This window comes from Strigops habroptila, chromosome 4, assembly GCF_004027225.2.
Source record: "Strigops habroptila isolate Jane chromosome 4, bStrHab1.2.pri, whole genome shotgun sequence".
NCBI classification, from domain to species: domain Eukaryota; kingdom Metazoa; phylum Chordata; class Aves; order Psittaciformes; family Psittacidae; genus Strigops; species Strigops habroptila.
In genome coordinates this window covers 7,674,719-7,701,019 of record NC_046358.1, presented here as the reverse complement: position 1 = coordinate 7,701,019, position 26,301 = coordinate 7,674,719, and the positions used below count along the sequence as shown (strand labels likewise).

The 26,301-nt window shown below is 47.4% G+C and overlaps 1 protein-coding gene across 2 annotated transcripts in view; it reads right to left on the bottom strand.

Moving 5' to 3' along the window:
• Positions 1-23,779, bottom strand: part of TYRO3 (TYRO3 protein tyrosine kinase) — a 42,023-nt gene extending 18,244 nt beyond the window's left edge. The window contains exons 1-9 of one of the 2 annotated variants that reach the window (XM_030483464.1): positions 23,428-23,779; positions 19,829-20,012; positions 17,498-17,598; positions 13,558-13,728; positions 10,744-10,830; positions 6,331-6,446; positions 3,425-3,602; positions 2,544-2,686; positions 1,099-1,243 (exon numbers count right to left, since the gene is read on the bottom strand). In XM_030483464.1, coding sequence (XP_030339324.1) covers positions 1,099-1,243; positions 2,544-2,686; positions 3,425-3,602; positions 6,331-6,446; positions 10,744-10,830; positions 13,558-13,728; positions 17,498-17,598; positions 19,829-20,012; positions 23,428-23,515 — 1,213 coding nt within the window. In that variant the 5' untranslated portion in view covers positions 23,516-23,779. The remainder of the gene's footprint in view (positions 1-1,098; positions 1,244-2,543; positions 2,687-3,424; positions 3,603-6,330; positions 6,447-10,743; positions 10,831-13,557; positions 13,729-17,497; positions 17,599-19,828; positions 20,013-23,427) is intronic. The other variant, XM_032919885.1, reaches the window with a different exon arrangement.
• Between the last annotated feature and the right edge of the window lie 2,522 nt (positions 23,780-26,301).

Sequence of the window (26,301 nt, the reverse complement as noted above, 5' to 3'; positions counted from 1 at the left end):
AGGATTAGATGCACTACTGCAAATAAGACTACAGTTCTCTCCTGTTACTCTGTCCCTATTCCCCATGTCTGAGGCCATTCTGCTGGCCTCAGAAGCCCACTCAGTGTTTCCACTACCATCCCGAAGCATGGAGGGATCAACGTCCATGTGACTCCTCAAAAGACATGTGGAATGGGAAGAAAGCAGCGGCCGGTGGGTCAGCATCAGAGATGGGAGATTGCTGCTCATCCTGCCACTGGTGCTGGGAACAAAACATCAAGAGACTGTAGGATTTTTGCATGTTGGCACCTCACTGACTTATCACCAATCCGTACTTTTATATGGAACGTCTTCCTCTTAGTCGTTTTACAGTTTCCTTCACAAGCAGCATTCTTCTCTCCCTTCTACCCATCTTCCCATAGAACATCCTGCCCTTCTCCATAGCCTGACTCCCATTTCCTGTGCAATCCAAGCAGCAAGCAAACCAACACAGGTGAGCCTAACTGCCCTTTATCACTAGGAATGCACTCCCTGCATGCATGTTCTTTGCTCCCAACAAACCCTTTCACCTGGTCCAGATTGCATGGTCAGCTTCTGTACCATTATCTCTCTCTTCTACCAGTAGCTCAGCTTTTCCATGGAGAGAGCTAAACTGGTTTAATATTAACACATTCAGTAAAAACATTACAAAACCCCATGTGGCCATGGTTTAAATCAGGCTCAACTGAAGCCAGTCAGGAATGGCTTCAAATTAAACCAGAGAAACTACGTTAGAGTTTTTGTAACATTTACTTTTATAAATGTGTGTGGCTTAAGCCTAAATGAAGGATTTCAGACCTTCCTCTGCACCTTTTCTGTTGTGTCTCCCCTTGCCCTGTTCTGCACTAAGCACAGCAAATCCTGTTAAAGAAGACACAGTAGAGGCCAGAAGCTGTTTTGTTTGTACCAGCTCTTTAAATATTATTTCATTTCTACTCTGCTCGATGAAGTCTGTTCTTGTATAAAGGCACGTGGCTCAGTCAGCTGTAAGCACTGAAAAGAGAAGAGTCAGAGAAAAACAGCAGCCCCAGCATTTCTGCTTTTCTTCCCCAAAGTGAAGGGAAGGCAATGGACACTCACCCATGACCTCTTGGGCTTCAAGCAAGAAGAGGTCACTCCAGGGCCCGCATCCTGCAGTGTTCAGCACACACACCCTGATGATCAGGTCTTTGAGAGGGTTCCATGTTGTGAGATTAGCTTTTGTATCCTGTACAATCATCTCGCCCTGAGAGCAAACGGTAACAAACTGTAAGCTGTCTTAAAAGGAATCTAGTCCGAAATGTCACCTTTAAAACCAAATGAAATCATTACTGTGTACTTCATTGGTGCTATAACAAGGGGTGGGAGTTGTGACACCTGGGTCCTAATCTCAGTTTTGCCATGGGATGTCATCTTGGGTTCCTCTTCAAAAAAATTGCTAATTTTTCCCAGTTTCCCAGGGTGTCTGGAAGATATGAGGTTTAATGATTTTCTCCTTGGAGGTCCTTCCATGAAAGTTGCTATAGAAATGTGGGATTTTTTTCTGCTATTAAAAGATACAACTCCTTCTTGTGGTTTAAACACAAAGATGCGCTAACATACAGCAAAACACATGACAGTTTTAATCCAAGGGAAGAGTCTGTCTGTTTTAACTTGTTGACCAAATCCCATATGGTTTCTTAATTTCATGGCCACTTTTCACTTAGGATGGCAAGGCCAACATGTGGATTTTCCTTGTACACATAATTTGCAGTAAACCCCTGAAGATTTGGCTCCCACCACAAACACAATGTAAATTCAATGGCAACTCAAAATATTGTCATAGTCAGTGATGCTGACCTAGTATGAAATGGGCCATGCAGAAAAGAAATAAGTCTCTTTTCCCCTCTGGCTGTCTATTATTATAGGCTTGTTCATCATTAATAAACACTGGCTAAATACATATTAAGAAGCGAGAAACCATAAGAAATGCTGTGAACTTCAAAGGCAGGTAGATACCTGGGAAAGATCAATGCTGAAGAACAAATGAAAGGCCTTCCACCCTGACAGGATCCTTTTAACTCCCTACATACTGTAAATGAAATAAAAGAATCCACAACCTTCTTCCTGTGATTTACAGTACAACTCATTCACTTGCTAAATACACCTTTGCTGCTAGGATTTGGAAAGCCAAGTCCCAGTCACAGGACAGAGAAAGCCCACATCCTGCACTGTCTCAGCTGCCTTTGGGACAGCACTAGGAAGAGGCAGAGGCAAACCAAATTTTCTCTATGTTATCCTTGTACAAGGAACAGCAGAAAACTGGTCTGTCTGCAGATGAACAAGTGAAGGAATTCTGAATATGCCAGGAAGGGAGAAATGGGCCTGAATGTTGAGGCCAGATACTGAGGAGTTCTTGCAAATCAGAATAGATCCATTTACACAAAAGGAATGCCAGCAATCTAGTTCCCTGGTATGGATAAGCGATGAGGGACCCTAATGCGTAGAAAATGTGAACATTCTCCAACTGTGTGCCCAATGGCTCAGCTCTCCTCTCAATCTGTTACCTGAGTTACATTATCCTGAATCCACTCTAGCCTGTATCCCAGGACATTTTCTTTGAGCACATCTGGAGCCACACCTTCCCACTCCAAAATCAGACCAGGATCTCTTTGAATAACATGGATATTTTGTGGGGTGCTGCTTGGAGCTGAAAGCAGAGGACAGAACACAGTCACTATCCACACTGAAAATGGCTGAAAGGACAGTTTCACCCTCTTTCCTGAGATCAGCTGGAAGAGAGAGTGTGAGGAGAGAGAACTTCTGCAAGCCACCAGCACTGTGCTTGCTTCAAGAGGAGAAGATAAGGTTGGTCAGCATCTGATTTCTTTCCAAAACCCCAAGAACCTCAGAGCTAATGTAGTATATGCCCAGCATGCAGAAGCCCCATGATCATGCATCATTGCTGTTAACCACATTTGACTGCATATTACTGTTTTATGTTAGGTGTTATAAGACCCTTAGAGTGGACAACCACTATGATAGTATGATTGTATAATGTTTCCTGCATTTCTGAATTAGCAAGGAGGAGACCAATGGATTTTATCATTCATCAGGGTCTGCAGCAATAGGACAAGGAGGAATGGGTTTAAACTTAAACAGGGGAAGTTCAGGTTAGATATAAGGAAGGAGTTCTTTACTGTGAGGGTGGTGAGGCATGGGAAGAGGTTGCCCAGAGAAGTGGTAAATGCTCCATCCCTGGCAGTGTTCAAGGCCAGATTGGACAGAGCCTTGGGCAACATGGTCTGGGGTCAGGCATCCCTGCCCATGGCAGGGGGTTGGAACTAGATGATCTTATGGTCCTTTCCAACCCAAACCATTCTATGATTCTATTGTCTCTTTTTCAGATTCAGACCTACCTTCCTGTTCTTGTCTGCTATTTGCTTACCAAGCTCCAGGGTCTGGAAGTAAACCCTGTCGGTGAAAGGGGAGCTGCCCATCTCATTGCTGCACTGCACACGAACACTGTAGTTGGTGGAATGCTTCAGGCCTTGCATGCCATACGCAAAGGGTGGCACTGGGGTGACTTCAGTGGAGACCTCCTGGCCATCTGGTGACTCAGCTACCTGTGCCAAGAGTGAAACAGAGAAGACTGTTACCATAAGCCATATGACTAACAGGTCCACAGGTATAAGAATCCACTTCATGTTTAGTTTAGGAATGTGTAAGAATAGATATGGTACGAGTGATGTTTAAATAATGGAAAAGGGAGTTGTCAAACTAAGAATCATGAGCCATGCCTTTATTTGGTCTCAGTGACATCACTCTCCTAACTCTGGACAACAATATTTCACCAGTTGAAAATTTGGTTCCATGTTTTAAAACATTTCCTTACCTATGTTACAAATTCTACAGTTGACTATTATTTCCCTTAAAGAAGACTAAATGTGCTTGTTGCTTTGAGTGCTATGGTTGGCTTCTGAGACTTGTCTAAATCTGGGCAATGAAAATCGGTAGATCAACCTCGCTGTTGCCAAGTGTCACCTTTTCCTCAACCCCTTTTTCAGAAGCTTCCAGTTTTCTAGTGGATTAAAGACATGGTAGACACTGGTGGCTTAGTTGAACTGAACTGTTTCAAATTAAACTGGAAAGAAACTTCTGCAACCCTTCTCTCTTCCCCCCTGCCCCAATCGGAACTTGTAAGCAACATGAATGTTAATTTAAATCTGATATCACCATGTGCTTTCAATGCACAGACAGGTTCAATGTTCCTGCTTTTGTACTGACAATAGCAGAAATCACTGCATAGCTGCCAGGCTCAGCCTATCGTTCTTCTCAAGTGCATATGAAATAGCAAAGCTGGGATTAAAAGCAAGGTGTACTGACAAGTGAAACACTCACACGGACTTTATACGCTTTATACAGCAGCCTTTCTCCCTGCCCTTCTGCTCACTCTCATGCACACTTATGGCCCACTGATTTATTTGGCTAGAGAAAGGAAGGATCTCAAGTTTCCTTAACAGAAAAGCATATTGTTGTCATTATCAGTGTCATCCAAAGCAGGGAAAAAACAAGCAGACTTTTGTGTAAAACCCTGTCAGCTTGATGATGTGTGTTTCCGTTCAACAGTCTGAAGAGTCGGTGCTCTTACATCTGTCCCCCTCATGCCCTGGAACAGGGCTTGTGTTTAACAGTCAGTAAACATGGTGATTCCCTACCCTGTCCCCAGAAGCAATCTGCCTGTCTGAACAGGGTGTTCTTGGGGCACCCTCTGCAGTTCCTGAGTGCCAGAAAACCACAGCCAAGTTTCAATAACCCTTCTCTTTCTGGAAGGCTGCGAGCAAAAGTGCGATCGTGGGGATCCAGGAGCATGATCATTTTCACATGGAAATGTGGGTCAATGTCTCTCTCAAACCCTCTCATTGTGGGATACAGAGGAAGCACGGAGGGTTACTGCGAAGTTACCCTGCTCCCACAGCCAGGCGCAGGAACTTCATCCTCCCCAAACAGAACAGAAAAGGCTTAGAAAAGGGGTGAGAGACTGCTGAGTGGACAGAAACTGAGCTGCTCTGATCCAACCTCTTTTCCACATGTCCCATCCCCCCCATCCCTGCCCCTGCCAAAACTGAGAGGGGGAACTCAAACCCCAGGGTGATTAGCATTGCTGCATGCAAGCCAGAGAGAATAGGCTGTTCCAACTGGAGATAACCCGCATTGTAAAAGGGAGGAAGAACACCATTTTCAACTGCAAACAAGAACAGAAGCAGCAACAAAATCCAGAGACTGGGGCCAGCTATATTCAGGCATTATTTCTGCCAGTGAATTAAGACAAGATAATGGTTTCTTTTACTTAAGGAATAAACATCAGAGCATGAAATCTCTGGTTTCTTTGCCAAATAAAAAGAGGATTGCGAGTAAATTACCTAGGCTGCTTCCAGCGTACCTTGTGTTTATAATCCTCCTCTATGTAGTTGGCAACACCCCATAGAAATTCCATTCCAGCTCATGTTGCTGCTGTAATCGGGTAGGGAAAACACTGGGGCCCAATACTGACACCTGGCAGATAAATTCATGGGGAATGTGCCTGGCTGGGTTTACACAGCCTGCTTCAGGAATCACCATGTCTTTTTGACACTCAATAACCAGCTGTTTTAAGTGTACAATACTAGAAACTAACTCTGCCTGAAGTTGGACAGGTACCATTTTCCCCCAGGAACCTAAAAAAGCAGTCCAATTTTCCAAAGATGTTGATTTCTCAGCACCTGGTAGAGCTAAAGGATCACCCTTGATTTTCTGGGCAGAATTGGTCTTTGACAAGGGAAAACCAATCAAGGTTTAGAGGTAGGGCTTAAAATTACACTGAAACATGCAAACAGGCCTGACCTTGTATGAAAAAGCGCAATCAGTCTTCCCCTCCATCATTCCCACCTTTCCTGTACCACATTTTGCAAGCTCCTCATCCCTTAGGCTCACTTGTATTTGTGGATCCCAGCTTTTCCCCTGGCACCACAAAGCACAGGGCTGGGCTGGCATGGGAGTCACAGACCAGTGTAATACGTGGAGTAGCTGCCATGGAGCAAATTAGGTGATAACTGATGTGCTGGGAGGGAGAATGGGGCCAGTCTCAAATTCTCATCTGGACACTTCATGCTCAAAACTTCATGCCCTGTTTTTTGTCACCTGTATATGCCCCGAGTTGCATCCTGTTAAGTTTCCATGTTTTAAAGCTGTGGAATAAGAAATCAAACACTACTACAAACTAGTTAGGAAAGCAAAAGATGGCCCAAGCAATGTTGTGGCTCATGGGAGTCTCATTCTTCATGCAGGGCAGGGGAAAATCCAGAGGGGCCATACCTGAAGAGTGCAAGAATGGAGGGGTGCACGGCCATCAAATCCTGGCACCCAGACCACACTGGCATTGCTGCTGGTGACTTGGCTTACAGTTACATTGAGAGGCTGGAGAGGCATGGCTAGAAAGGAAACAAAGAGACCTTTCAGTATACACAGAACTGAGCAGGTATTCACATGGAAATGGCAGAGGCTTGAGGCTGGAAATTACGCAATGAAATCACTAACTGAAATGGAACAATATCACATCTTTGGAGAGTGCCCCTGGCTGTTGTGAATGAAACTATTATTTTAACATTGAACAAGCTATTGGCATCCATTCTTTGATAGTATGTATCTTGCTTGTTACATACGGGCAGCGGTTGACCTCTTTGATAGCAATGCCAGTGTGTGCTGTTTACACCTTCGCTACTCAGCCCTCTTCCCTGCCCCCTCCATTGCAATGAATGACCCAGCCCTGTGCACACAATTGCCTGTGGACCTACATTGTGAACCAAATCAGGGCTTTAAAATCCCTCCCCTGGTTCTCACTCCAAAACCATTACAAACTCTTCCTGAAACACCCTGGGATGGAGCCTGGACTGAAAGCCTCCTTCAGGCTTCAGAAATCACTCAGTTTTATAGAGGGGAGATTCGAGGCAAAGGGCGTGCCTGTTACACAGCTCATACCATGCTACAAATTAAGGGCAGAGCCAGGAACAAAACCAGGATTCCCAAACTGGCCGTTCAGTGGGTTGTTTGTGCTTTCTACCACCACAGAGTAGCACCAGAGCACTGTTCCCCTGCCCTCGCTCTGACTAGACACCTCCATCACTGCAGGGGCATCCAGTATATTGTCACATTAACCTGAGCGCTTTGGCTTCCTTTTAGGATCCTCAGTGCTTCCCTTTGCCTTCTCTTTTCCTCCCACTGTAATTCCACATGGAATCATAGAATGGTTAGGGTTGGAAAGGACCTTAAGATCATCTAGTTCCGACCCCCTGCCATGGGCAGGGACACCTCACACTAAACCATGTCGTCCAAGGCTCTGTCCAACCTGGCCTTGAACACTGACAGGCATGGAGCATTCACCACTTCTTTGGGCATCCTGTTCCAGTGGCTCTCCACCCTCACTGTAAAGAACTTCTTCCTTGTATCTAACCTGAACTTCCCCTGTTTAGGTTTAAACCCATTGCCCCTTGTCCTATCGCTACAGTCCCTGATGAAGAGTCCCTCTCCGGCATAGTTACTTCCTATTCTTCCCAATATAACCCTCACTATCTCTTCTTCACTCCCAAGTCTCTGTTCTCATTTAGGCACCTCACTCCTGAAAAATTACCAGATTCATGAACACTTCTCCCCTGACCTTGTGCTCATTTTACACAATCCTTCGCTGCTGCTGCAATACTTTTCCTGCAGCACCTCTACAAACTGTACCCTCAAGAGTACTCTTTCAAAAACCCAGTGGTCCTGAGGACAAGGTCTGTGACTGACTGCATTTTCCACCTCTCCTGAGCAGTATGCAGTGGAAAGCAGCAGTGGAAAAGTAACTGCAAACCATGATTCCTCCAGCTGCAACTTCTACTCTGCCAGAGAGCACCTTTGTCTCTCACTGCACTGAGGACAACCACAATACCGCCTTCAGCCTCTCCACAGGGCCACCTTGCAGAAGAAATGCATAGACCAAAGTCTCCCTCCTAAATCTCTACATAGGGCCTAGAGGAGAGTATGGGGCAGGGAATAGATGGTGCCACAGATTAACCCTATAAAGCCTTTGTTGTCTGGTTAACTAGTTACCAGGACCCAAGGCAGGGGGCTACCACCTAGATAAGAACAGTGTTTGTGGGTGGGAGGTGGGGCAGCAGACCAAGGGTCTGGGATGGAAGATGGGCAAATGAGCCCTTTGCCTTTCAGTAAAAGGTCTTTGTGAGTTAACTGAAGACTTTTCTGTGTCTTGGTTTCTTTCCCTTTTGATGTTGGGTAGTCAGGGTTGTAAGCTTTTATGGGGGACGAGAAGCTTGCTTTCACTGGTTACTTGGATATCATTGAAACACTGCTCTTAATTCAAGTCTTTTGTAAACACACTTGTAACTTTTGGGCTTAAGAGCATGTAATTTTTCAACACTGAATGGCAAGCCAAAGGGGCATATAGGCTATACCATCAGTGAGAATAAATAATGAACTGCCAACACACCCACTCTGCAATGGAGATAGCCACTGAAGAGGATTGGCTTGCTAGAACCTTTCCCTAAAGCTGCATCTCTCCCTTCTACAAATTGCATTTCCCCATCAGCCATTGGGAAAAAACCTGTGGGTGGTTGTTTCCTTTTCTGCTCTGAAACACAGGATACGACCCTCAGAGGCTTAGCCACACAGATGAAGCAGACAGAGCAAAGCCAGTCTGAAAACAGGACCTTGAGTGTAACATAATGAGAGTTAACTTCCTCTATGCTTGTAGAGTGGCTGGAACAATGGGGCTTTGTACACGGCTAGGGACTGTGGGCTACAATAACAGTAATTTTCTGCTTGGAGTATACCCAGCACATTGTGGGCACTACAGAGAATAGATAATGAACAACAGCAGCAAATAGGAAGAAACGTTGACAGTTTGTAAATGTCCTAGCAAAAATATTTGCCTCTGGAAACACAGTAGAAACAAATGGTTTAATAAATTGTAGAAAGACTTAAGAGTCCTCATTAACAGATGGATCTGTGTAAGAGAGGTTCGTGCATGTATGGCCTACTACTCTTGGGAGTGATTTCATTGAAGCCTACATGTTCATAGAAACAAAGACTAAACAAACATTATCTGGGCCTGCTCCTATTTCTGCTGATGTCCTTGTTAAGAGCTTGGCTTTAATTTTAACAGGGGCTGTAAAACCCCTGGAGATCTTCAAAACTTTTGCTCTTTCGAAGAGCCTCATCACTTCCCCAAGTGTATAACTCCTCTTTCAGACATATCTTTGAGGTATTACCATGAGAACTTTTACAGCTACAGCACTGGACTTGCTATTTAAGATCCACTTTTTATCTCTAGAACATGCCACATACTGGGGCAACATTTGCCAAATCACTTAAGCTTGCTCTTCCTTAGCCCTAAAAGCATGTGTGTGAACACACAAGTGTGTGATGGTGAAATGTCCCTCCCAAATAGGTTGTGTGGATTCATTAGCTGATAATTGGCCTTCATGGAACACTTCTGGCTAAACATAATTGCTGCAAATGCAAGAATTCGAGGCCTTTACCCCATCATTGTATTCATAGATTAAAAAAAATTTAAATCATCTGTGTTAACATTAAAAAAAAAGCAGCTTGATTATGCTAAATGTTATTTCAAATTACGGCTTGATGAGATTTTTTAAAGCATAATAGCTTTGTGAACTACGTTCTATCTCAGGATAAAAATATCCGTAGAAGATATATTCTACAATAACTAATTCCCCTGCGTAGACGAGCCTTTAAGGCAACAACTCCAAACATTTTTAAATTAAGTTATAAATCTTACTAGTCCAGCAGACTGCATTCTTGGCACAGCAGTAACCACAATGTCCTGAAGAAAAATACACTGTACGAACGCTAGATCTACAGCTGGATTTGAAGGTATCCTTTAATGAATATTAGCTAATACAACTGTGAGTTCTGATACAGACATAAATGCTTGCTCTTACTCACACTGAGCAATAAGCTACTTGGAGCAAATGATTTTTGTGACATGCCTCTCCTGGAACTGATAATCATGTCATTTAATGTGCATTAAAGTATGACTAAAAATTCAAATGCAGAAGCATCTCAACATGAAGAGGAGGGGAAGAGCTGATTGCTCTGATCATCCCCGTTTCAGTCACCCGGAGGAACAGAGGAATCATGACATCAACTTAGGGACTTCCAAATGGCAACTGGTCATGCAAAGGCTAGGAATTATTTGTTCCGAATGAGTTTTTAAAGAGCAAAGAATTTAAAAAAATCAAATCCATAAAACCCGTGTGGATGAGCAGACTTTACCATCCACCAGTGATCACCTTCCTTCTCTTTTTTCAGCATAAAATGTGATGCCAATTGAAGCAAGCAAAAGCAGCGGCCTCTTTAGCTCTAACAAGACCTATCTATCTCCAGGAAGGAAAGATTTCCCCAGCTACAGATTTATATCTAGCTGAATCTCTCACAAACAATTCGACTGCTCCAACTCGCCCCTTTTCAAGGAAAAACTGTTATTTGACATCATATTTCCACTCCTGAATCTGATTTTCAACAGCCTGGGACACGGCCCCACACAGCAAGTGGGAACTGCTGTTAGAGCACAAAGCGCTCTTTCGACTGCTGAGAGCTCCAACTGGTGCTGGTTGCTGGCAGCTCTGAGACATCCCTTTGCATTAGGAGCCCTACTTTCCCTCCCCAGAGAGCAAACCCGAGTCCCTTGCCCATTCTCTTGTACTCTCTCACCTTTAATTTGAACAGTGGCTGTCCGAGACGAAGACAATCCCTTAACGTTGTGAGCTTCGCAGGAGAAAACTGTGCTTTGATTAATACCTGGAGATCAGCCAAGAAAAGGAAACACAAACAGCTATATAATCCAGCTTCAACCTTCAGCAGAATTTCAATTATGTGTGACATCCAGCTCAAGCTGCACGAGCAATTGGCGGGCTGAGCTGGGTGCCAATCAAAGGCACGTGGAATTCGATGCAATTAATGTGCTAAACACATTTTTAATGGAGTGAGTGTGGAATGCAGAAAAGCTTCCCTGGGAGTTTCAGAAAGTGCTGAAAAAGAAGGGTGAATCTGGCAGAACAGCAGCTCAGTTGGTAGATGTCCACTTCCCACATCCTACTGAGCTGCTTTGGAGCAAGGATCGTGCTGAACTATGAGCTTATACAACAACCAATGCTCTGGACCTCAGCCTGACACCTGAGCAACAACCATCCTCTAACTGAGCTATAAAGCAAACCTCCAGCTAGATGCTGCAGATTTCAAGCTAATGCCCACCTGTCCCTCACCTTGCATCAGACTTCTGAAGACGTGCAAAGGAAGTGGAAGTAAAATGCTACTGCATGAGCACTGGGGCACTTTCCAGGGGTGATATTATACAAGTGAGGATTACACTCCTCTTCTGTGAGCATCCATCCATCCTACAGGGCCTGAACCTAACTTCATACTGATGTCTGGCTGATCCGAGACTCAGATAGGTATTGATAATCAGAATTGAGACAGATCTACAAAGCTGCCTGGAGAAGTGTGTCCAGCATGTTTTCACTTGACTTGGCCCTCTGTTGCCTTATAGGGGTATCTGAGAAATGTTGAGTACACTATGAACATACAGTTTAGGAAGGAAAAAGATTTCAGAGCTGCATGGAGCAGCTCGCACAGTGTCTGTCTTTGCCCTTTCATTCAACTCCCAAGCCTGAGATTTGCAAAGAAGGTGTAGTGGAAGAGAGGAGGGACTGCTATGAAAGGAAAGAGCAAAGCATTTTAGCTTCTTCCACTCACTCCAGTGAACCAGAGGAAAATGCTGCCAGCAGGCAGAAGGCCAGGCAGCAGAGCAGAGTAGCAACTGACATGGTAGGCAGGACCCAAAGACAGAACCAAACACAGCCCTGCCCTGAGGAAAACACGAAACACACCACAAACCAGGATCTCCTTGCTCTCTAGCACCATTGCCAGCTCTATTTTCCAAACACAACAATCCTTTAAACCAAACCAACTGCTTGCTGAACCTTCTAAATGTTTGCTTTCTAGCCAGTACTTTATTGTTATTTTCTACAGAATTTGATACTTTCTTTAGCTAGCAATTCTTGTTTTCTTATCATCTTTTTTGACATGCTTTGGCAATCTGACCACGCAGCTTGTGTTCTGCTACATGTTTTTGCAAAGACATTGCAAAGACGAGATCTGCCCAAGGAATATCTCAAAGAACACTGAAAGGGGCAAAGAAAGGCACTGATGATGAATATATATATAATAGCAATTTATCTGGAGAATCACTAGGAGCAGATGCCCTTCTTCAGGCCTCCATGCTACTGCCCCACAATGACAGTAGTCTTGTGAGGCACCATGGAATGAGTTCAGTGGAAGAAGGGAGACTTACTTATTTTTTTATTGTCTTTTCCCTCTCGACTATCAGTCTTTCCAGTTCCCATTTCAACAGGCAGATTATATCATAAGGGAGCAGTTTTCATTTCCAACTTGTAACTGCATCAAGTGGCTACGTAAGAGAGGGAGCAGATTATAAACCCACTGCAAATCACAAAATCAGGTTTTGATTTGCATATAAATTAAGTTCTAAGGGAAAGTTGAATGGGACTGGATAGCTCAAAGAATGGCCAAACACGTAGAGAAAGAAACTCCCCCTGGGTGTAACTGTATTAACACTGATGAAGAGGCCCCAGAGATGACTCTTAGTCATAAAACCTTTTTTTCTGAATAGTTAACTCAACTTTGGCTCAGAGCTGCTGAGAACAATAAAATAGAGCAAAGAGAAGAAGTAACACAAAGCTGTTCGACAACTAACCAAAGTTACCTGTAGGAGGCAGCTACAAGAATAGCTGCAGTGAGGTCGTGGTAGAGATACACTGCCCTTCCCTGAAAGTGGGCTGAAAAGAGGCATGGATACGTACTGGCTCCCAAGTTCTTCAGCTGGCACTGCTGGGGAGGGCAGGTTTACCACCATGCACCTAGTGCCTTCTGTTGGGCCAATCTTGGTCTCTGAGGACATCAACCAGCCCACTTCAGCACCAATACAACTACTCTAAAAGGGTCAAACAACTACACGAGGCAGTCAGGTTTTAACGATAAGAGCTTCCAGCAAGCATGCAAGAACAGAGAGGGGGAGAAGAGGAAAGCAATGCGTGTGACATGGCTGTGCACAGAATCATGATGTTACATGTGAATGACTGCAGACTTTCAAGCTAAATGTCACCAACAGAGTCACTTAATATAACCATGAACACCCTCCATGAGGTGGAACAAAAGAGGCACCCAATGAATGCATACATCCAGTAGCATCCTTACCACATTACCAGTCCCACCCAAGCTCTGTAAGAGGCTGTGTTCCTCAAGCCAGCAGAAAATACACAAAGCAACGATTACCTCTCGAGATGATCTGGCTTTGTATGTGATGATCATGATCTCTCAACCCTCAATGTACAGTCAAAGACCACTCTCACACTAGGCGGCTACCCGGTATCACTAGGCATGATCAGAAGAGAGCTCTCTGCTTCTTCTGATGCTCAAAGTGATCCCCTGGATTGGTATCAGCCTTACCTGACACATTTAAGATGGAGGGGGAGATGTCTGGAAGCCCCACTCTAGAGTCTCCCATCCACCAGACAATTGTCACTGGTTCAGGGGGACCAACAGCAGCACAGGCCATATGAAATGGGGCATTAGGGGACACGGACACATCCTCGGGTTCCACGGTAAAGTAGGGCACACCTAGAAAAGCAACAGACAAATGATAATAACTAGAAAGATTCCTGCCTCCTGTTTATTTCCATTGATACCAGTGCCCAATACTGGACACCCATCGGCCCCGCCCCTATGCCTAATCTGGCTCCCTCTTGTGAAGGGCTTACCCTTCACAAGAACCAGGGGTCAGATACGCTGGAGCACCTCAGGGCAGAAACATCTACATACTCCCGCTAGAAGAAGTCAGAGACAAGAGTGCTTGCTTCCCAAAATGCCTTTGAAAAACCGTTTCCACTCAGTCTCCCTCAAGACTCCTCGATGAAGTAGCTTTTAATGGCAATATTTGCTCAATTTGTCAGTTGGAGAGATTGAAGTTTAAAGAGGCAACAGTCAATAACTTCAGTGGTGGCAAACACCACTTTAAAAGATACCTAATCCAGCTGCAAGATACTTCTTGACACGCATTAAAAACTGAAGCTTGTGACTGTGTTGAACTAGTGGCTGTAACAAACCAATGAACGAGGAAAGAATCTGCCCTGATGCTAGACTGGGATCATTTACAATGCTCTCTCCACAGCTTAATTGACTGGAGCCACCTTCCAGTACTCTCCAACACCACAAGAACCAGGCTGCCTTGGAGTTAGGGGTAATTTGTTTCAGAACTGAAGGCTACCCATGCACACAGCTCTTTTGATAACTATCTGTTCCCAACTGTGGAAAGATTCCTGCTTGGTACAACCAGCCTTCTATCAGGCCCATAGGGAACAAAATACAGCTGCAGAGCTAATTGCCTCAGGTCATCTCCAAGTGGCAATAGCTGAGCGTAACTCAACACATCAAGACATGTGGTTCCTCTTACAGGCAATGCCAAAATTCTTGTGGTTTCGGTGCTCCAAACCAGTAAGACAAAATTGACCAGCCATCAGCACCAGTGCTGACCCTACAGGACAGCCAGCATGTGCTTCTGGTGGCTGGTAGAAGAGCTGAAGGCCTGGAGAAACACCGGGTTTGCTTTTATACCCAACACTTAGACTGCAGCTGAAGTGGTGTCCTCAGTCTTTCACTGACCGTCCAGTCGCTGCTTGTGTCTTTCAGGTGGCACTTTCTTTGTGCCTTCCTCACCTCCTTGCCTCTCTTTTTGGAGTGGCAAGCAAATGAACAAAATACAACAGGTCTAAAAATAGGTCACTTTGGGAATGCTGGTGCCTATCTGTACAAAGGCTAATGCCCAGGACAGGTAAATCCATCATCATGATTTACTGCTCATTTATGCTTACATGTTTTCTTCATTTTTTTTATTGCAGTCATACATAAACAATAAAAGTGAATAAACTTCCCAGATACCAGCTGTGACATCTCCACGTGCTTTGCCCTTCTTCTCAAGGAAGATTAGAAGAGAAAATACCATTGTTTCTTCTTCTTGTGAGCAGGATCCCTGCCTCCTGTCCCTTTACCACAGCACCCAAGGTAGTCTTTTGGGAGGATCCTGCCCAGCTCGGCAGGTTTTCTCACTCTGGGAGCAGCTAACCAGATCAGACAAGACCACAATTAAGAACTCTCCTGGTTTAGGGAGTGCAGCTGACTCATCCAGCTCAGGAACTTGCACTGTGCCCGTATGTATGTTACCTGGATACCTCACTGTCCACGACTCATTCAGCCCTCCAGTTCCTGGCACAAGAGGTGAGTGCCTGCACCCCTCTTCACAGATGCCCCATAGGGGCATGAAGCAGCCAACAGGACATCAATGGCAAAGCAAGGAAATGAGCTTATATATTCTCTGTTCCAAGCCAGCATCCAACCTACAAGGCTGGTTTTGTTCCTACAGCTCAGGTTATAGATGGTGTTAACTGAGGGGGATGTGTCCATACAAGTGTGATTGCAGCCACAACAAGGGCCAGCAGCCTAGGAACAGAGCACGGTCAGGGGTGTAATTTCAGAGGGAAAGCTCTGTAAGAAACATAATCCGTGTTTTTAAGATGTTCACACTCTGCAGTGTGCCTCTTCAATTATCTCTCTGGGCATCAAATGCCATCATGTTTTCGGAAGGCCAGAGTCTTGTTTCTTAACCAGAAAACAGTTTCAAACTGATTTTGGGTTTATATTGTAAATTCTGAGGAGTGTTTCATAAGATCAAACATTTTAACTGTATTACAAAGCCAGTTCAAACACCATTGCTACAAATTCTGCCTGATACAGACTACCTAAGTGGATCTCAAGGCTGATATTAGACAGCATCGAAACCCATTTGAGCTCACTTTAAATTAGATCACCGATAGCTCACACTTGTTTGTGGCACACAAACAGGGTGCCAGCACCTACCAAAGGCTGCAAACAACTAGAGTAAACATCCTCTCTCGGTCAAAGATGTCGACAGTTGTTATCAATACAGCAACCACCTCTAGACAAAGCTGGTACGCCCAGAGAAGAAACACACACAGATAACAATGAAGGGACTGATAGGCTTTTGCATTCCCTGTGCTTTCTTATGCTAACAAACAGCTGACATATTTTTAAAAACCTGACCCTTATCACTACTTGTTATTTATTAATTTTCCCAGTAACTCCCATTTCAAATTATTACATGCTCATTTCAAATTTAACCAGCTTCTGCTGTACTTGCTTTTCTCACAAAGGCCATTAGTTGCAGTTTGTTAGCTTCCACTGTAAGCTTTGGCCTTCATTCTCAACACTCCCCCTTACATAGCTACAGCTGGGTTTTGTGACTTTGACACTTTCTGCCTGTGCTATCCAGGGCTCCTCTGGTGTTTCAGATGGCTTAGCACACTGAGCTACCCCATCACTCCTAGTGCACTCACCGTGCAAATGCAGCCACCTTTGGAGCAGGCCACGGTAACTGGAATAGAAATGGAAATACTACACAATAGAGAGTGTTTTAAGCTGTAAACAATGCTCTCCAGTTGAAACTGCACCAGGTAAGAGTCCCTCTTCCTGTAAGAACTGCTATGAATGTTTGCAGGGCTCTTTGTGAGTGAATGAGTCCTTTGCTGTACAAAACCCAGACCACACCACCTCCCACAGCACCTTACCTGCTCCCCCTCTTTAAGACTGTCGATTCAGCTCTGGACCAAAATGTTACCAATTACATCCGAAAAGCCACTTCTTGCTGCAAGTGCACTATTAACTTCCTCATCAAATATTAAGCCATCCTATGACACTAACACAATCACGGCTCAAAGGAAATGAAACTAGAGACAGTAAGAAGCCACCAATCCATGCTGCTTTGAGTGACTTTTGGGCAACCATGTAGAAGTTATTCTTTATCAGACAAGACTGGATGAAAGAGTGCCACATGGAACAGTCACGGCTATGAAGCACTGATGTAGAGTACTTCTGAAACTCAGAATTGGGCTAAAACATTTCCTTGCCCTCAAAGACCTGCTTGCCTGATACACAGAACCAGGCAGTGACTCTGCTTTGAGAAATAGGTTGGACCACATGGTCCCCATGGATCCCTTTCAACCTGAACTATCCCATATTCTATGAATTGTTCGGAGATGAAAACAACAATGGATTGAGGGGCTGGAAAGAAATATGTGTGCATGAAAGGATCTTGTTTCCTAATGTGCCAAAATAAAACCAGAATAAGAACTGACAGCTCCTCTCCTTGAAGCCGCTCTCCTATTCTTACACCTGCTCTGTAGCGATCTCACTGCAGTTAGCAGCAAAGGTTCAGAGCCAAGAAGCCTGTCACGAGCAATCTGCTCTCACCACTTCCACCTAGAGCATATTGGTGGGTCAGCCCTGAAAGGAAACCAGCACTACTACTCCTCCTTACCTTCCACTATGAGCCACACTTGCTGTGATTCTTCCTTCTTCCCCCCGTTCTCAACCTGGCACCAGTACTTCCCAGAATCTGTCCGCTCGACGGATTTCAAGCTGAAAAAAGTCAAAAGCCATATCGATATTTTACGTGGATAAAGCATGATTTTGCCCCAAAGGACCCTTCAGTGTTCGGCAAACCAGATGCATGGACAAAACCTACTGAAACACAGCCAGCTCTGGAGAGGAGGGCAACAGCCAGCCAGCACAAAGCGCGCAGCAAGTGGGTGGAAGGAATCCTCAGCAGAGCAGACAGCCTTCCTCTGAAACATCCTTGCAGAAACCCCATAATTTGTGTCCTCTGACAATAGAAGGGGTTGGTCATCTGGATCCTGGATCATGACTCTAGCTAGCCTTCAAGAGCGACAGCTTGACCTGCGATGTCTGAGCTAGCAGGAAACTCCAAATCACAAACCTCCAACAAGCCCGACTGCTTTGCCTCAGTGAGGTGACAGGACTGGTGACAGCCTCATACAGGAACAGATGGGTCAGAAAAGGGCTCCCCTTGACTCAGCTGCACTCAGTGTTTTTCTTACCCCAAGAGTGCCTCACATTGCAAAACTCCTTGGGCCTTTCGATTCATGATTTCAAGGGGTTATCCTGGCCTACTCCAGCACAGGACTTCACCCTATGAACTCTTCTGTGTTCTCCCTTGCTCAGCAACAGCTCCCCTTCTGAGAAGGTGCATCCAAGCAGAGGAACTTGCCACGGGGACTTGCATTCAAGTCGTAGACCTCCAGTTCAGGGGAGAAATTCTGCTCCTTGCTCCACCACTGGAAATGTGCAGTATCCTCACTGCTGTTACAACATGAGGCTAGTGCGGTGAGTAAGGGCAGAATTTGGTCCCAAAGCAACAAGGTCTCACCTACCTGAGGTGCCAGTCAATGTACAGAAGTGGACTGCCCCCCACGGGATGTGCAGCCATGCAGGGATCCTCAGCAGATCCGATGCCCACCTTTCTAACACTAGCAGTTCACCTTGGGGAAGGGGAAGAACATCTCAGGAAGGAAGACAGAAAAGGGAGAGAGTTTGCCAAAATGCACAAAATGGTCCCACTACAGCCTGATTTTCAGAGCTGTACCTTCAAATGGCATCAGCTGTCCTGCCCATCCAGCCGCATGTTCTGAATCACAGCGATTGCAGCAAAGTCTCACACACAGGCTGGTAGAAATGATCACTTTAGGAGAAGAAAGGAAAAAGAAGAAAGAGATACGGACACATCTGGATTTACTGCCCTGACTTAGCCCTGGTGCTGCAAAAAGTTCTCAGTGGAGGAAAACAAGAAGTGAGAAAGGAGATCAGGCTGAGAGACTGTAGGGAGCAAAGAGAGTTAACTAGTAGAACAGGGGGGAAGTAAATGGTATCATTTCAAGATAAACACAATATAGCAATAGTTTTCTCGGGCACAGATTTTTTTCCCTATCAGAATGTTTCTTGCAGACAAGCTTTAGCACAGAGACTTTTAGTTGCCGGAATTGGAGACTCTGTGCAATGTCAATCCAAGAAACCTAACAGGAGATGAAGATGGAGCTCAGGAAAGAGTGATTCTCAGTCACAGTTGTGAGCCCTCACGGTGATGGCATGTTTGCTTGTACAAGCTTTCTTTATGCCTAGAAAAAGCCAGAGCAGAACCTTGGGTCTTGTTTAACTTGGTATTTCCATAACTAGCTGACATCCCTCTTCTGCTTAAATAAAGGCAGAGAGAGCTGTTCTGCAGAAGAGAGTTTTGTGCCTCTGAGCAGGGCAGGACTGATATCATGTAGTGTAAATGTGTTAGGAAAGTCTCTGCTAAATGACTCAGGGACAGTTCAGGCAACAAACCCTTCTCCCCAGAGAAAGGAAGAGGATGTAATCCTGGGAGTCTCATTTCAATTAACAATCCTTACCCTTTAGGCAGGCTGAGAGCTCAAGACAGAGAGTAAGAGAACGGAATGAGTATGAAAGAGAAAACCTATTTATGTAAGTCAGACCTTAGCCTTCCTGCTGCACGGCAGAACAAGATGAACAAACAAGGCAAGAACATCCTTTCACCTTGAAGTCACGTCTCAAGCATCACAAGCATTAGCAAAGCACCTGTCACCACAGCAGTCAGGAAACCAATATGGTTCTAGCGCAGAAAATCTCAGCCCTCAAGTGGCTCCAGTTCTGCACTCAGTTATGCCCTTGCCATGTGCTGAACTGCAGAGCGAAGCCCTGCCGAGGGCACCGCAGTTGCACAGATATAGCTGACAGCAGAAAACTGTGCAATAGTGTCCGCGATATTCTTCCTTCCCTGCATCTGCTGTACCTGAGGAAGCCGATCCAGTGTTCTTCATCTACTGGAATGTACACCTGGTCTACGCTTTGCACCACTGCTCCGTCCTTGATCCACAACATCTCGGGATCTTCCGTTCCCTCGAGGCTGCAATTTAGTTTCACGGGTTGGCCCTGGGACACCTTTAATTTGATTGGAGATCCTGTAAATTTCATACCTAAAAAAAAAATACTACTCCGCCCCACCCCCAGAAGAAGGGGGGTTGGAGTACAGCAAATTACTCTAGGTTGGTGATCTGGAATTACATACTCTACCAGCACATGCTGCAGAGAGGTCTGTTAGTCTCAGCACTGCTATACTACGTCTGCTAAGCAATAGTCAAAGGCAAGCACTGAAAGCACACTGGAGAAAAGTGATGGATCAGCGAATACATGGGGCTTCTTTCGACTGGTGTAACAGCAGGGTGAGCTTTTGCAGAGCAGAGCTGGACAGAAATACTGGGAACTTCGCTGTGTCAGTGATCCCGCAGCACCAAGAGTGTTCACTCAACATGGTACCACACCTCCCTCTTTTCCCCAGGCTGGAATTTCAACTACGGGGTTCCTGTGCTGCTCAGAAATTACTGTGCTTGCTCCATTGTATGCATTTGCAAAGAGCCGGGATAGGAGAAAGAATCAATTACGTCTCGTTATTCAGCGTACACTGTTCCCCTGCGCTACAGAAAGCTCTGCAATTTGCAAAACCCATGAAAGCAAAGCCTACTCCACAGCACGCCTCGCCAAGGAGCAGAACTCTTTACAGAACAGATATTTCTGTTGCGTGATGTGGGTGTGCGCTCCAACGAGCCTCCCTGACCCTTCAGCCCAGCCAAAGGGCCACGTTGTACCCAGAGCTACAGAGCTGAGACCCCACAGCAGCAGGGCCAGAGTCGGTGGAGCTGCTCAGGTTGATGCTGACACAGAAGCGATCAGAATTTGACCTGGAGCACTGCTACACGTGTGGGTGGATGGGGAGTGTTTCCCTCAAGCAGAAGTGAATATTTTAAATGTATTACGATGAGAAAACACGGAAGCCAACTATGTAAGCGCATTTAAGAAAGAAAGGCATATAAAGGAGGAGCGAGAGGATCAAAGGGGACCATGGGAAAGCAGGAAGGTGGGAAGTGGGAAATAAATGTAAAGCCAGTTTTGTTAGGGAGAGTGGCTATTTCCTATGCAGTGGCACAGAACTGACAGACCAGAACAGGTCTAGCCAAGTTCAATATTATGCCCTGGCAGTGGCTTCCACATCCTTCAGAAAAAAAGAAATGGCTCCATCACTCTTGCCCGGAAATGTACCACAGTCCACGACAACTTCACCCAGTTCACTGCCTGCTCAGCTTCTCACTGGATGCCTCGCTAAGCCTACAGAGCCCGACAGAAAAACACCAGTTGTGAAACCCAGAGCGTGGCTAAAGCAAGCAGCCCTGTTGTTCTCGAACTCTGTTACAGCCTTAGCAGTGATCAAATACCGAGATTTCTCATGTGGCACTTCCCTTCCTGCCCAAACATCACCCTCCCACAGCCATGAGGCACCTCCTCATGGGGCAGAGGGACACACAGCATGGTTGTAACTGCTGGAAGGGACACCAGCACTGTGGGACCAGCTCTGCCACTGGAAGCTGGTACCCGGGAATAACATTGTGCTCTGTAACTACTGGCGGAGTCCCACTGGTCCGGGAGCAATCCCAGAACACAGGCAGATGGCTCTTACTCCTTTCCTTAATGAGATCCTCCAATCTATGAACAGCTGATTTCCCCAAACTCAGTCTTTTGCCTTTCTATCTGCTGTTATTAATTTAGCAAATTCACAGAGAGCACTGGAAAGCCGGTAAGATGATCATTTCAGTTTAGTTGGTACAGCTCATTTGCTGGGTTAAGGATTTAATCAGTTTGGGTGAGGATGATCTAACCTCGCATTACTTAACGCATTGGTAACACGAATGACAGGTCCCAGTGCGTGCCAGAAAGCATCCTCCCTTTCACCACTCACAATACTGGAATAAAACATGAAAGCTTCACAGCAGCTCTCTCTGTGTTAAAGAAAACTGATGTTGCCAGGCTGCTGAACACACGCACAACCTGACAGACACTTTCATTACAGGTGTCTTTGTGGAAAAGAAAACTACTTGGCTCCCCTCAGACCGCCCTGCTGAAGGAGTTAGACACAAATTAAACAAAGAAGTGTTGTTAGAGACCCTTTTTGCTTTTCAGTTCCCTTACAAATTAATGATGTAGGAAATTAACATAGAGTACAAGTGTTCAGCCCGAGTTGTAATTCTCCACGTCGCCCAAATATATCCTTCTACAATATAAGATCAACGGAAATGAACAAATACAGATCAGGGATTTTTAATAAATTCACAGGGTTTTAACAAAAATCCAGTTCTAGCTGCAGCATCTCTTCCTGCAGGTATCAGGAAGAAGCACATAGAATGCCAATATGGATTTTAATTTCCACCTATTCCTTCTTCTACTCTCCCACTCACGATTTCTCATCTGATAACATTCTTGCCAGCGCAATAAGCTCAAGCAAATAGGCTCCTCCAAGCCTACCTGTAGGAGTTAAAATGTATAGATAGGAAATAATTGTATTAAATTTCTTACCAAGCAGTTGTTAGAGAGAACTGACAGCAAGCAAACATACTAGTTGTCAAATATGTGATATATCTGTTTATTTGGTTTTTAAACTTGCCATCTCTGAGTATAGATTCCTAGGAACAGAAGTATGCCTTTTGTGAAGTTATTCTGGGAGCGGAGAGTGAGAGGAAGATGCTCTCCAAGGGAGATGCACACCAAGGGAAAGGCTTTTCGCTCCCCAGGTTCCTCAGGACCCTGATCTGGGGATGCAGCCCGCACCACCGCCTCTCCCGCTCGGTGTCACGGCAGGTTCCCCGCGGAGCCCCAGCTCCCGGTGAAGCGGCAGGAGGCTCCCGCACGCTGCCTCTCCCTGCCGACTCTGGCATGAAACTTCGGAAAAGGAGCTCAAGAGCGAAAAGCCAATAAAAGCCACTCAGGAATGCGCTAGCGTCCGGCTTTCCCCGGCGACGGTCCGCTCTGGGCGAATACCAGAGTAATGCCTCCGCAACCAACGAGGAGGATTATTTGGGCTGCGACTCACTCCTCCGTACTTGCAGGCGGGCGGGCGGGCGAGGCTCGCAGTACCCCGCACAGCCCGGGCTCCCCGCCGGGCACCGCCGACTCCCGAGCAGCCGCTGGATTCACACATGCGGCGGAGCCCCCCGCGCCGGGCCGGGGAAAACAGGACGGGACGAACCCGACCCCCACCTGTGGCTGCCCGAGGCTCCGCAGCCGCCACCTCGGGCAGACGCCGCGGCGTTCCAGGCCGCCCTGTCCGGAGACCGGTCCCCGGTCCCGCGGCGCTGTGCTCGCCGTCAGTGGGCTGCCGGCACCTGTAGAGGCGGCGCGGCGCGGGCTGCCCGCGGGGGAACCCGTCCGGCCGCGGGGAGCGGTCTCCCCGCACGGCCCCGCGGCTCATCCCGCCGAACCCAGGGGTCTCGGGGGGCACTGCCCCGCCGACCCTCCGCGCTGCCCCCAGCCCTCCGCCGCCGGCGGGCTGTCAGCCCCGCTCACCTGCCACGGTGGCGACGTCCCGGAGCGCCGCAGCCCACAGTCCCAGCAGAAGGAGCCGCGGGATCGCCATGCTCCGCTTCAGCTCCATCGCTCCCGCTCCACCATCCTCCCCACAGCTCCTGGCGCGCCGCGGGGGGCTCCCACCGCCCGCGCAGGCGGCGACGGCGACAGCGGCTCCGGCAGCTCCGCGCCGCCTCCCGCCGACGGGCTCCCCGGGGAGGCTGCGGGGACGCTCAAACTTCTGGCTGCGGCTCCGGCCGGGGCGAGCGGCGAGAGGCCCCGCCGGGTCGGTCGGTCCGGTCGCTGTGTCCGGTCCGGTCGCCGCCGCCGGTCGGTCTCCCCCTGCCGGCGCGCAGCCGCTCGGCGGCTCCCCCGCAAGGTTCCGCCCGCCCGCCCGCCGCTCCTCAGCCGCCGCCGCCGCCGCCGCCTCCTCCAGGAAATGGCGCTCTCGGGCGGTCACGGCGCGCTGTGCTCCCCCTCTGACATCACATCATGAATATGCATCAGCCGGGCGCCCGCCGCCCCCGGAGCGGCGAATCACCGGGACCAGCCGCGGGACCGGAGCCCTCGGGAGGGCGGGCGAGGGGGGCTCTGCAGGCGACGCCGCCCCAGGGGCTGCCCCACCGGGCGGCCTCGTTTGCGGAGCGCCGGGAGCGGGTGACCCACATCCGCGGGAGCTGCCGGGGCACCGGGAACCAGGTCGCTTATTCCCCTCTCTACATGTGGAAGCAGGAGGCCAGCCTGGCCCCTCTGGAGCCCTCACGCACCCTCCAGCCTCCGAGGGAGGAGGGTGTGAGGCCACCACCGGGGCTCAGCCCCCCTAAATCCAGGCTCTGCCGAGATGAGCAGCACCTCGCCTCATGCACGCAGCACCCCAGCTCCGTCTTCCCTGTCCGGCCCTTTCTAACCCCACGCTCCCCTCACCGGGGCTACCGGCCACCCAATCCCGGTGCCTGACCTGTGAAAGAGCACCGGCAACGTGAGGAGAGCCGCCCGTGCTCTTCGAGCTTGGCCTTGCCCTCTTTTCCGCTAGTGGAAAAGTAGGCAGAGATCTGAGGAAGGAGACCTCTGCTGCCACAGAGTTACTAGCACGGCGTGGAAAAAGTCACCGACAGGTTTTAAAGAGATCTGTCGCTGCCTTTACGTAGGAGTTAACGGTGAGAATCTGGGTTGAAAAGCACCGTAAGAAACAATAGCATTAGAACACGATGTAGCTCTGCCACAGCCATGAGCGTGCAACACTGGAAACCTGGCTAAACGGGGGAGCACAGGGAAGCTGTGCTATCCCATCGGGGGATGGAGAAACTGAGGTACAACAAGCTCACGTAATTCCCTCCCAAGCTCTGATCTCCCCCTCCCTTTCCTATTTGCATTTCTGATAGGAATTCCTAGGGGACTGGAGCAATGCCAAGGAGATTTCATTACTGGAATAGAGATGTCAGTCCCACTCCAGTGCCTCCAGCCGCAGTGAGGTGGCTGGTAGGGAGCACACGGGGAAGCCATCCACCCAGGAGCTTGCGGGAAGCCTCGGTGCTCTTGGGGACAGGAAATCGTGACATGCCTCTTGCCAGCATCACGACGGCTCCTGGGCTGAGAGGTTTCACGCTGGTGTTTGCTAAAAGCCTCACATACACTTGGTGTCACTGCTCCCTCTCCCCCGTATATCCATATATACCCATTGGCACTTACTCATGGCGATAGCGCCTTCTACAAAATAGCTACTTCTGCAGATTTTAGTTGTTTCATGAGAAAAAACAATGAATGTCCATTAGAATAACGCTGTGTTTCTATGGCATTTTCCTTCTAAGCATTTCTCCCAGCCTTACAATTACAGAAGCTTATAGCACCACCTTGGCCCTGTGGGCTCAGGGAATGCTCCAGTGTACAAGCAGGAATAAGGAGGCACAGGCAAGTGCTGCCACTTGGCCAAACCCATTGGAGGAGGCAGCAGCAGAGAGAGGCTTGACTGGCTCCATGCTGCATGCCTGCAGCATGCTTCTACCATAACCAAATCTGCCTTCATCCAAATGCCATAGGTGACGCTCCCAAAGGCTATGAGAAGGCAAAGGAAAAGGGGAAGGGAGCATTCATCTGCAAAGAGGAGTACCTGGTAGAAAGTTGTAGCACAGCACAGGGCAGGCTCCAGGCTAACGTGAGAAAGCAAAGCTTTGCTGAAAGCAGGAGACCAAAGGGAATTTTTCTCAGCAGGGGATCTGGCTTCGGCACTTCTGAAAAGGGCTTTGTGTTAACAGTGATAGGCAGGAAGAGCCATATGAAAGTTGGACTGAAATCCTGCATGCGCTGCCAGTTGGAGTGCAAACTGCTGTGGGAAAACTTACGGAGGAGTGCAATAATACCATGCAGAAACCAAAGGAACTGGTGAATCTGAAATGCTTTTAGAAACGGAACAAAAATAAGCTCTCGTGACCTCTTGTGCCACTGAATTAAGCAACGTGGTTTTGTTCTGCAGGCCATAACACTGGTGGCAGTGCTGGCTGCTCACATGCACAGGACACAGCACAGTGGCTTATAAATAAGCCGGTGCCTTCCTTATGACCTTTCCTTACTTCTCCTGTCGCAATAGTGTGTTGTCACATCTCACCAGACTTCTTGGCCTGCATAGGCATGTTCTAGAAAATGCATGAAGAGCTGCACAACAATCAAGAGGTGAATTCCCAGTGCTGGGAGACTTCTGAAGAAGAGAAAAAGGAAGAAAGGAAGAGAGGGAGAGAAGGGAGAGAGAAGGCAGGAGAGAGAGAAATATTTGCTGGGCATCCTCAACTTTCTCTGCTGTTCAGCCTCCTCTAATTATGAGACCCAACAGGACAAGGATGGGTTAACCCAGTGAGAAAATACCTCAAATCACCTATTTCC